Raw genomic sequence first — 12,456 nt, 5'->3', positions numbered from 1 at the left:
ATGAAATCATGGTTTTAGAGATCTCTTTTGTTTAACTGCAGTACAACTCTCGCGTCACATCATTTGATAACAATTAGTTCATTTTACATTCTATCCATGTGGACTTGCATGCTCTCCTCGTTTTCGCAAGTTCCTCTCCCCTGAAGATACTTACTTTTAGCCAGCTGCAAGAGCGATGAAATATCACCTTTTTGGCCAGCCATGTCAATTTCCTGCAGTGTTTGGCTGACAGTAAATTTAACCAGCCCTGGGCAGCAGGAGGACGGGTGTTGAGGCCTTGGGTCGGATGGGACCATGATGGAACCTACTCTCTCGTTACTAAACGTGTTTACCCTTAAGTTCACAGAGCAATTTAGAAAACATCTATGGACGGTCATTTCATTTTTCATTTCATTTATTCTGGTTGTGAAGCCAAGGACTCTGCGCAAAGCAAACTTAATTACTGTTCTATAGCCAAGAATCCAATGGAGAAAAGACAATGATGGAAGTTTTAGTTTCAGATGTGGGAGGAAAACCAAAGAGAATTATTTCTGTGCAATTTAGAAAACATCTATAGACAGTCAATTCATTTTTTTTCATTGCATTTATTCTGGTTGTGACGCCAAGGACTCTGCGAAAAGAGAAGTTAATCACTGTACTATACTTTAGCAAGAACCCAATGGAGAGAAGACAATGAAGTTAGTTTTATTATTATTATTTATTATTATTAATTGTTGTTATTATTATTATTATTATTATTTATTCAACATTCAGTTAACAATACAATCAAACAATACAGAGCAAGACAATAATGAAAATGACACTAGAACATACAATAAAGCCAGCAACACATGCCTGGAAATAAAAAAGTTAACCTAATAACTGTAGCCTGGGGCCCTTTGTTTCCTATGTTGCTGGCTTATAAAAAACGAAGAGAAATTTTAGTTTCAGATTTGGGAGGAAAACCCAAGAGAATTATTTCAGGGAAAACCCACGCAGTCACTGTCAGGTAGGGATTGAAGTCTGAAAACCTAATCCACATAGTGCCCCCCCCCCCCGGCGTGGTTTGATGACGACATTGCGTTCAGTAACGCTCTTAGTCTTAACCAAGACACATTTGCCTCTTTAAGTATAGGACAGTCTTAAACCATCTCCAAATGATAAAGTGTGTAATTTTTTTGTTGTAGAAAAAAGTACAAACAAGGACAAACTTTTTTAATAAAGGATGTAAACTGAAGGTTGGACAATTTCTCTCTGGAGAGTTGAACAAGGTCTTCCATTTTCAGGTGTGTTTTCTTTGGTGGATGGTGAAAATAAATTTGTTGTCAAGGTTCAGCTGTTGCTGAAATTGAGTCCAGCTGATTGCCACACTTTACCGAACGTCTACACAACACAGAAGCGTTGGGAACATTGTAAGGGGATATGAAGTACCGGTATCTGATTAAATCCTTGCACTTGGGTGTTGCATTACTTCATTCAACATGTAGCTGTAATGGCAGGCATTTTCCACATGAGTACCAGTTTAATAAAGCTTGCCTGCTGTAGATGTCGGGCGAGCTTTGGAGTCACCTGTGCCATTTAGGATTGTTTTGTAAGCCAGCCGATCTTCCTAGCCAACCCGAATATGAAAACTTGACACTGCCGCATACATGTTATGTAGGCCTTCTTTGAGATTAACTTTCCTTTGACTGGAGCCTCAAGATTCTAGTTTTTATTTTGAGAGGAAGTCAAACTGACAAGGGGAAATGTTTTTATGGAGTTGCTAAACTGGAAAGTATTTGCAGGCCTGGAAATACATGAAGGCCAAAGGGGTCATGGCCTGTGTTGCCCTGGTCTTCGTCTTAGTTCCCTTTCAAAGGCAAAAAAAAAAGAAGGAATTTGTTTCTGCATATATGCCAGGGACAAGGCACAAAAATACAACTCACAAAGTTGTTTGTACATGACTGATGGATGTAAGATATTGCCGGGATCCTGAGAAGAATTCATTTTATGCATTTAATTAACAATCGGTTATCATTGGCCAAATTAGCTTAAAATTTTGCAGGTTTTTAAATGGTATTTTATGATAATATGTTAGGTCAAATTTAGGCTAAAGTAGTGACAATAGTCACTTCATTTCAAGACAAGGAGAGCTAGAAACTGCTCTTCTGCAATTATTGAGGAGAGGTCTCTGGTACTCATTAGAGTTAAACTTCCCAACATCAGTCTGATAAGTTATTCAAATGCTCGTACCACTTTGCAGGTTCAAATCGGCGGATTGTTTTTTTTTCTGTAATATATTCTAAGCAAATACATGCCACATCAGTGGTTAATTTCCAGCTGTGAATAATTAAATTGTTGCCTAGATTTATTAAAATCCACTTAAAATTCTAAGCAGTGTTTTTTTCTTCTGCACTCTCGGACAAGATTGAAGAGTGCTGAGGAAAGAGATTGCACTCAAACTCCTTCAAGATGAAGGTCTGTGACATTTTACCAATGCTGGTTGCCTTTCTTTGTTTACGCTCAGATTGATTGATTGATTTCATTGTGTTGTCTTGGTTACTTGCAGGATTTGAATAACTGGGCATCATGGGAGATAGTGAGGGTAGCGTGGATCATGATCACTGCTCGGTAAGTTAATACGCTTTAATTTTTGTGCCCAGTTTCATACGGAGCTGCGTTAGCAGCTAAAAAAAATAGCTCACCAGAAGTTAGTTACCAGCCAATTACTATTCCATGTGTACCAATTGTGACTGATTTTCTGCTAATTATGTTGTGCTTAGCAGAAATGTGAGTGGTATTTGCTGCTTACATTGTAGCTCTATGAAATTGGGCCCTTTTGCAACTGTCGGGACAATCAAGTTTTACAAACAAAAGCTGTTCAATTGGAAAACACGTGCTGTCCTTCCTTTTTTTGCAACCTTTATCAGGTGTGGCCATTTTGATAATCTCCAATCTGAACCAATGTAACCAACCCGAGGCTAGAAGATAAAAGGACAAAATCTGGTTCCTTTACATTGCAATAAATACTAGCATTGTGTACTGTTATTGGATGCAGGGAAAATGATCAAAGTGGTGGCAGCTGGATAAAGGTCTATAAAAAAGTTGTACCGCAGAATTATTAAGAGTTGAGGCCAACAAGTAGTACATTTTGTCTACGACTCTACGAGTAAGACATACATGTATGTTTAGTGGGAAGTGCAGGTTGAAGATAACCTGAAGATCAAATGGAACAAAAACAACGAACTTAGTCTGGATTCTGACTTTTTGTTATGTCTGCTTGATGCAAGAAAGTAGATTTTAGCTTCTCAGTATGAAGAAATCATGGCGGTTCGTTCTCCATCTCTAGTGCTGAGGATACGTTTGCGAAAAAGCTCCCTGAAATCTCCCTGAAACATGGTGGGTTATCAGAACGGTGGAAATGCCATCATTCCAACTCCTAAAATTTGATTACTTCACTCAGATTTTTTGTTACGGTGCTAATGACTCTCACCCCTGACATCATATCCTATGGATGGTCATAGGCCGTCTTGTCTTTATCTGATGTGCAAATTCTGTGGAAATACACAATTGGAGATAACAAATGCAGCCTTATATTTGCTACCAGATTGCATTTATGCAAATTGGTGTACAGTACCTGTTCAGTTGCAAAGTCTATCATTGTGTTTGTATGAGTGATACAAGTATGTTACTGGTGTTTGAGGAACACAAAAGTTTATTGGACTTTGTCCCGATAACATATAATGAGACAGACATTTTCAAATTGATTACAGCCATATAAATGTCAATATTATTTTTCAGTGGCTTTCATTCAAACAAAAAGGGTCATGACCTTTCTTTACATACATGTAGGCAACAGAACAGAGGCATTGCCTCCAACCATGGAGCCCCTCGAAATTGCCTTGGTGCCCCTCGAAATGTTCCAGTATGAGACAGACATTTTCACATTGATTAAAGCCATATAAATGTCAAAAAAATTTAAAAAAATTAAACAAAATGTGTCATGGGTTTTCTTTATGTAACAAAGGTAACAGAGGCAATTGCCTCCATGCCCCATTGGTCAATGCCTTGGTGCCCCTTGAAATGTTCCAGTAGAAACTTATATTTCCCTCATGGAGGTGCCCTTGGGAGAAATTGCCTTGACCTTTCATAACAGTCACGCCTGGTTGGTACAATAACCAATAACCATTCCAACATCATCAGAATCTCATCTGCCATGTTTGTCTTTATGGTTTTGCTGCTAAACTGCATAATCCAGAAAGCATGAAGCATGAGGCTCTAGACATTGATTTCACCATGGTCCACAGGTTCTTGTTGTTGATGCCGTGGAATTCTTAGTGTTTGTCTGAAATTAAAACAGCTCAAACGCTTAGCCGTGCAGTTCCCTTTTTTCTCCTCTCACTTTAATTCTGATCATTCTGGTCCAGAAAACTTTTTGAGCTACAAGTCCTGGGGTTGTGTGGACTATCCCCCCGAAATTCAAGGCATTTTGTTTAGGGATGCTACATGGGTGCATGCTCATCTTCACTACCATTGTACCTGATTTGTTGGGGAGGGGGGGGGGGGGGGAACAGGGTTGGTTAAAGGCGGTGGACACTATTGGTAATTACTCAAAATAATTATTAGCAGAGGTTGATGGTATAAAACATTGTGAGAAACGGCTCCCTCTGAAGTGACGTAGTTTTCGAGAGAGAAGTAATTTTCCATGAATTTGATTTAGAGACCTCAGATTTAGAACTTGAGGTCTCGAAATCAAGCATCTGAAAGCACACAACTTCGTGTGACAAGGGTGTTTTTTTCTTTCATTTTTATCTCGCAACTTCGACGACCGATTGAGCTCAAATTTTCACAGGTTTGTTATTTTATGCATATGTTGAGATACAGCAAGTGAGAAGACCAGTCGTTGGCAATTACCAATAGTGTCCAGTGTCTTTAAAGATAAGAGGAACAACAAAATCAAATTGACTAAACAAATAGAATAAAGACAGTGTGATTTTGTTGGTGACCATTTTTATGCTGTGTTTTCAAAAAATGTTTGATGAGTATCGTCTCATTGATTTTTATCCGAGAGAGACTCCTGTCATTATTTTTGCCACCTGCAAGTACACAATATGCAGCTGACAATGTGGCATTTCATAGTGTGACTTGTGGTTAACTTTTTTCAGGTTTTCTTCATAGCAATCTGAAGGGACCTAATAATGTGCGTGGATTGGGGTGGGGGCTGTTGCTCAACAAAACAGTTACCGGACCAGCAAGACCAGCATCAAAAACGAAGAAAAAAAGAAGAAAAAAACCCCACCTCCCTGACACAGATTAACATGATTTAAATGGTTTTATTTTATTAGGCACTAAAACATGTATGAGACGATTTAAATCTCATTTGCGTTTATGGGTGTATAGTATATCATACTCGGTAGAGTTGAAAGAGTCAATGTTTCAACAATGTTTTTGTTTGAAAGATATTTATTGATTGAAAAACACCTCCCTGACACAGATTAACATGAGTTAAATGGTTTTATTTTATTAGGCACTAAAACATGTATGAGACGATTTAAATCTCATTTGCGTTTATGGGTATATAGTATATCATACTCGGTAGAGTTGAAAGAGTCAATGTTTCAACAATGTTTTTGTTTGAAAGATATTTATTGATTGAAAAACACAAGACAGTCTAGCTTGTCTGGCCATGCGTTTACTGGCCTGATACTAAAACTGCTGGCCTCGTGCCTGTGGCCCTGCTTGCCTCGTGCCTGTGGCCCAGTGTAAAACTCAAGCCCTAATGTGTGTACACGTTGTAAGAAATAGAACTATTAGGTTTTACTTACTTTAAAAAGGGCAATCGTAAACTCGAGTGTCCAAACCAACAATCAAAAGGGCATCAAATGAAAATGCCGTATAAATTAGAAGGGAAAAACAAATCTTTATCCACAAATAAATGTTTTCTTAGAAAAGGAATACATTGTCTTTGCCAAACAATTACTGGAGAGACCACTCTTGATCAATAAACTCCATTTGCGAGTAGCTCCAAAATATGCACAATCAATTTTATGAAATCCATAGGCCTACAAACCGCTTTATACGACCTCACATATCTAGTTGTGAGCAGACAAAGTGAACATTTGATATTTTGAAGGTTTAGGCAAATCTTCGATGGACCTAAATCTCTAGGCTGTTTATCTTAAAAGAAAATCCTGGGTATAAAACTGCTCGATCCATAAAAAACAAAGTGTGTTTTACTTTTGAAACGAATCTCTCTTAAACATTGTACATGTACATGTACTGTCCCCTTACACACCTAAGTTATTCATGCGGAAAACACAATTAAAAAGCTCCATTTCATGAATTTAATTTGTGGTTTAGCATGATAAGTCTTAACCCAAATTGAGTTTGCTCCCTTGAGAGCAAACTCAATTTGGGTTAAGACTTAATTTGCGGTTAGCTATTTATGTTCTGTATATTAAAGATACGGCCAGGTATTCGTATTTTAATAGCTGTTTTCTTCAAATTGAAAGCAGTTGAAGTTAGCAAAATATCTGACCATATTCCTGTACAATTTCACAAATTTATTAACCTTGACTGCTTTAAAAAAATAAATTAAAAAAATAACGAAGTAATAAAAAGAAAATACCACAAATTGGCAGCAAACAACATACTCCACTAACTCCACAAAGAATTTCAGCTTACAACCGGTTTAAGCTAAACAACGCTTTTCTGCTAAGCAAATTTACACAATCATCAGGTGCCCCCCTCCCCCTTAGTTGCAGTGCTATACCCTCCCTTTAAACCATACTTGTCTCTACACGTTTGTCATGCCCGGCACCTTTCAAATTCCACCTTGTAAATCTAGTCTTTAAGTTTCATTGATTAAGTCTGCGCCAGGTTGCACAGGAGAGACACCTCCAAAGCCCTGCACGCGAAAGCAAGCGTCGCTGGCAATATCAAACTTTCATATGTACAAACACATAGTGCATCAAAATTAATTTAGCGGTCTTGACCGATAAACACATGTTACACGGTATGAAATTAAAGGAAATTCAACGCGGAGAAAAAAACCCAATGCAGATGTGTGTTTAACAGAAACTGTAAGAGGGGTGGGGCTGATTCTTTTTTTTGTAAGCTGGATTTGAAACTTTGCATGGTGGGATTATAGTTAGGTAAGGTTTATGGTAACACCCTGTGTAAATCCATCTTTGAGAAATGATTATTCTGAAAAGAACCTGTTGTTGACAGCTCAATGTTTCAATCAGTATGCTCTGATTATTGCCATCCTCCTGACAACAATCAGAGCATACTGATCGAAACGTTGAGTTGTCAACCACCAGTTCTTTTCAGAACCCAAACTACTCAAAGAGAGATTTTCACGTGGTGTTACTGCAAACTTCCCCTTATCTGTATAAGCTCACTGATTATCAAGTTTATACCATCAACAATCCCCCAGAGAAATATTTCATTTTGACAAGTACTGTCAAAGCCCAGGAAATGGCATATAATTATGAACACCCCCACAAATTAACCTTTCTGGTGTTTGCGCATGCAGCGATCACAACGAGCACCGTATGAACTCGCACATCGCAAAATATCAACCGCTTTTCATTGTTTTGAAAGAACTCTAAAAACATTACCACTTCATGTGAAAACGTTTCATGAAAATTGAAATGTTTGGTTTACTCTTCACAAATGGTGTACTACAATGGTGTACTTCTCTCCTCTATGCAGCTCTTAAAATGGTGTAAACAATTTAGTTGCTATACTTTTGACCTCACATAGGTCTTCCTATAATGAGCCACTCCAAAATCATGGAGTGTCAGGGCTTGAATTTGAGCGGATAATCAACAAGACCTGGGGTCTTGTAGCTCAAAATGTCTAATGGACCAGAATTTGTCTGCTGACAAGACAAGAAGCACAAAATTCTCCCACAGGTTTTGACATCTGAACTGTTTTAATTTCAAACAAACACTAACAGAAGATTGATCTCATTTGTATTCATTATAAGCAAGTATTCTTCAACACTCAACAGAATTGAAAGATTGTTATCAGACTGAAGGTCAAAATTTGAATCTAAACACAAGACTGCTGCACTTGTCCATTACAGCACCCATGCTCTGGAATTCACTCCCTGAAAACCTCAGGAAAATCCATGACATCTCCATCTTTCAGCATCAACTTAAGACACACCTGTTCACACTTGCTTTCCCCAACACTTGAGAATTTTCCCTCTTTCCATCTTGACCGGCGCCTTTGAATGGTTTTTCACCAGATTTAGCGCGCCTTTATAAATGCTGTGTTATTATTATTGTCAAGTCTTGAGTTTAGCGGCCCGATGTTAAAAACAATGGCCTCGGCCATGTTGTCCAATGTTAATTTTAAGCCACGGTTGTGCCACCTTACGAGGCCTGCATGGCTTCTTCTAACATGGAGCAATCGCCCTGTATCCTTCATTTTTGAAAGGGCAATGGCACCAAAAGGCATTTTCTCCTTGGTTTGTGCTGTCAATGACACCAAGGCAATGACCATGCGACACAGAGGCAGTCGCCTCCATGAAGTATCAAGCCTGGAGCAAAGTTCCTGTAGCTTTTGCCCACTTAGGTTTCATTCATTTAATTTACAAGCCAGTCAAATTTATATGGAACTCAATTAGTGCCATATCGCTTATCCAGATAGTGAGATATTTTATTAAGTCTGAGTAAGTTGACTTACCAGTGACTTAGCCTGTGATAAATGATGACTTGATCTCATCAAGATGGCTTGAACACTAAGAAGTTTAAATCATCTAGAGCCGTGTCCAAATGAAGCGATTTTGGCCACGGCTAGGCAACTGCCATTAGCTGCGATGTCAAACTTAGGAGAGTAATACCTTGGTTTTTCAGCCATAGCAACCACCAAATCACTTGGATTTAGATTTAGTGAGTTATTTTAGTCAGAAATCACGGAAGGTTGACTTCTAGGGTCCAGTAGGAAGTCATCTTTGTGAGAAAATTTGTCTCAAATAAGTCAACTTTTATTCTGTAAAATAGATCCATGGACTTCATGAGAATGGATTAATCCTAGCTGATTAGAGCTCTGTAAATTGTTACGGTTTCCATGCTCATGTTTAAGAATGACTTCACCAAATTGTTTAGTGGAAGCAATTCATGCACTAGCAACCAACATTCATTTGTTTGTAGGTTCTAATGAAAAGTGCCATTAGCATAAAAGATGGATTCAGAAATTTCTTGAAGCTGTTTTGCTATGGTTTAGTTTGGTGTAAAGTCTCTTCTGTTTTGTCCAAGTTTGGTGCATCAATTGGCAAACAGACCTGCATGCTTCGTTTTTGAAAGGGCAAGGGCACAAAGGCAGTTTTTCCTTGGTAAAGGGCACCCTATGCCGACATTTTTCAGGGCACCAAGGCATGGGCATGGAGGCAATCGCCTTCAATACCTCCATGAAGTATCAGTCCTGGGTAAAAGTAATGGGTTCCCAATTGTCAGTAAAAATGTGTTTGTGTGATGTTTTGGAAACGGGTACATAATGTGCAATATCTATTCTCTATGGATACTCTGCCTTCATTACTCCAGGCTATCAGGAAGTCATTGGCATTTAGTGGGTGGCTGTCAAATTCCTCAACAAAAATCTCCCTCCCTTTTTCCTCCCTTTTTCTTCTGCCAAGTCTTGCATGAATTGACTGCTATCCTCAAGACTTATGGGTGTTTTTTTAAGAAAAAGAAGTGGAGGGGGCAGAGGCAAAAGGAAATGACCACTGTCCACAAAGATTTTGTTGAATTCAGAGAGCATTCTTTGTACAAGGGATTCCTTCAGGGCGATTCTTTGATTGATTTGAAAAATATTTGATTCAGCGAGTGAAGTGCCTCGTGCTGGCAGACTTTCTTGTAAAAGCAAACTTGTCATTCTTATAGATGACCGAACATTGCGTTCAGTATGTTGTTTTCGTAACAGTTGGCTCTTGGCTGCTGTGGGGGAGGGGATTATGCTTTTACCGGGGCTAAGGATGGGACGTTACCAGCATACAGTCATGTATAGCTTTGGACAGCCTTAAGGTGTTAGAATCATGTTCGTCTTCAACTATTTTAAATTTGCAAGATTGATCTCACATTAGTTTCAATTTGTACAACACATTTTGTCAAAGCGGCATAGATTATGTACAGGAAACATACTAGCATTGGCACATGTACATGTATGAACATTGTACATTACAGATGTAAACAGTTGTTTGATGTAGGGTTATTGGCCTTATGTGTCAAAAAACTCTGTTGTGATGTGTTGTTCATTTTTCTTTTAATAACCAAAAATGCCAAGTTTAAGTTCTACAAATTTTTAGTTGTATTTGTTTTGACTGAATTTTGTGACATTCTAAAAAGATCAAAAGGAAAAAAAATAAGATCTAATGAGTAACAGAAACATTACATTCCCATTGATCATTATACCAAGTTTTAAATACTTTTGATCGATTTATAAACAAAAAGAGAGTTAATTTTCTCTTATTCATGATGAATTTCTACGATTGTATGACAGTGTGTAGAGATAGATATACACATCCAGAATTGTTGATTTGCCCATGGATTCCCAAGAAATTGACCTTACATTCGATTTTAGAAGCCCCCCCCCATCTTATTTATTATTCCCCGAGAGCGAGGAAGCAGACAACACTGTGGCACCAGTTAGCCAGCGTGATGTATATCGAGCCCCGGACGTCCAATCAATATATCCCCCCTTGCCTTCGCTCTATGCGTCCAAACCTGTTCAATTTCAGGGCATCGTCTGCCACTTTGAATTTATGAACAGGTTCCTGATGTGTCAGCTTATGCTCGATCCCGCGCTTTTTTAGCCGCACATTTTCCCCTCTTGTTTTTAGTAAGCGGAAACACTCCGAGAGCCTGATTTGGCAAGAGGAGAGTTTGATGTTTATCTTTGTGTTTCAAACTCACCATCTCACATGGAATTTTTGGTCATGGATGAGGTGGTTCAATGTGCGGGTTTTGGGATACAAATTTAACCATGCCGCCGCCGTATCTGTATTTTTATTCCCAGAAGATAATTTGAGAAACCCTCGTGGCCTTTTGATTGTAATCAATAGTGCTTGGCTTCTTCTTGTTATTCCCAGCTGGTGACTATTGTCTAACCTTCGCTTTACATTGTAGCTTGTATTTTAACAAACCGTGTAAACAACAAGTTGGCTTTTTAGTTTTGCTGATTAATGTATCCTAAAGGTTGACAACTGTTGCTACCTTATTGTTGTCATAGTTCTGCGTTTGTTGCTTTGTTTTTGTTTTGTATACAGGTTCCGATCCAATTTTATCAACTACTTGTTCCGGTTTCAATAACTCTGAATTTCCTTTCATCCCTTGACTCATTTTGTTTCTTTGCCATTATGTTTTGATAATGTATTGTATTGAAAATTTTGATGTGAGTATGACTAAATGGGGTCCTATGACTTTGCTAAATAAAATAAATAAAAGGAAATGGGAAATACTATAAAAAAAGAGGTTTGGACTAAAATGCCAGAGTCAAAGTATCCGACAAGATGACAAAATAGTAAGTCTTAAGTTTCCACTTGTTCTGAGTAAGAAATGACCGCCAGCATGAACTGAATTTTGTGTTATAAATCGTGTGGGCTTGTTTTGCTGCTCAGCTGTTGAAAAAAAAAGAGTAAAATCAAACAAGGCGGCAGCGGCAACTGTAGACAAACCAAGATTGATACAGTTGGGGAAAATCAACTTATATTGCACTGCACCGCCTTGCCTGTAAAAACACACCTGATGGGCGACATGCGGCTTAGAACCGTCTCGTGAATTTGCTAAATATATTTGTTCCTTCTGCTATTTTTTTTATTCCGAACCTGTGTTTGTGGAAATACGGTGGAAATGTTATTGAGTTTCAGCTTCCTTTGGGTGTGTGTATCTGAAAAGGGTAATTGAAAGTTGTACAAAATACATAATCTATTTGTGATTATCATTTAAATGTATCTTTTTATATTTTATCTAGTTTTCAAAATTAAATTTGTATTTTATGGGAAAACTCCAGACAGGATAATCTGTCTTACAATTTTGAGACGCGGTTTCAGTTTGATGATTTCCCAAAGCCGAATTTAAATACATACAGTATGCATGACTGCATCAGACTCTGCAACTGGCATCGTCACTGTCTGCCGCCTTGGTGCATAAAGCCTGGCAGAGTGGGCTGGCCATCTGAATAAAGTTGTTCAGCAGTGTAAATGTAAATTGTAGTTCGTACCTTTTTCCCAGTTTCATTATGGATGAGCAAACTGGACATTATGGAAGGAGTCACCCTCAATGTGTACTGTTGTAGGGTTACTTTAGTGTAGTCTCAATCAATATGGATGGCAGTTGACGGGACACTGATTGTGCTCCGGCTGGGCACGAAGGGAAAAGAAAAGGATGACGAGGAGTCAGCCATATGGAAAGAGTGAAGTACAATCAGTGTCATGATCAGTCAATGTCTCTTTGTTTTGGAGAGTACATTTGAGAAACTGTGCACAGACAA

At 38.4% G+C, this 12,456-nt stretch overlaps 1 protein-coding gene across 1 annotated transcript in view; it reads left to right on the top strand.

Annotated features, from left to right (window-relative positions):
• LOC139937709 (uncharacterized) overlaps positions 1-12,456 on the top strand; it is a 99,787-nt gene that overhangs the window by 9,764 nt on the left and 77,567 nt on the right. Inside the window, exon 2 of the mRNA XM_071932993.1 lies at positions 2,528-2,589. Coding sequence (XP_071789094.1) covers positions 2,548-2,589 — 42 coding nt within the window. The 5' untranslated portion in view covers positions 2,528-2,547. The remainder of the gene's footprint in view (positions 1-2,527; positions 2,590-12,456) is intronic.

This window comes from Asterias amurensis, chromosome 1 (assembly GCF_032118995.1).
Source record: "Asterias amurensis chromosome 1, ASM3211899v1".
NCBI lineage: Eukaryota > Metazoa > Echinodermata > Asteroidea > Forcipulatida > Asteriidae > Asterias > Asterias amurensis.
This window is presented reverse-complemented; position numbering and strand designations above follow the sequence as displayed.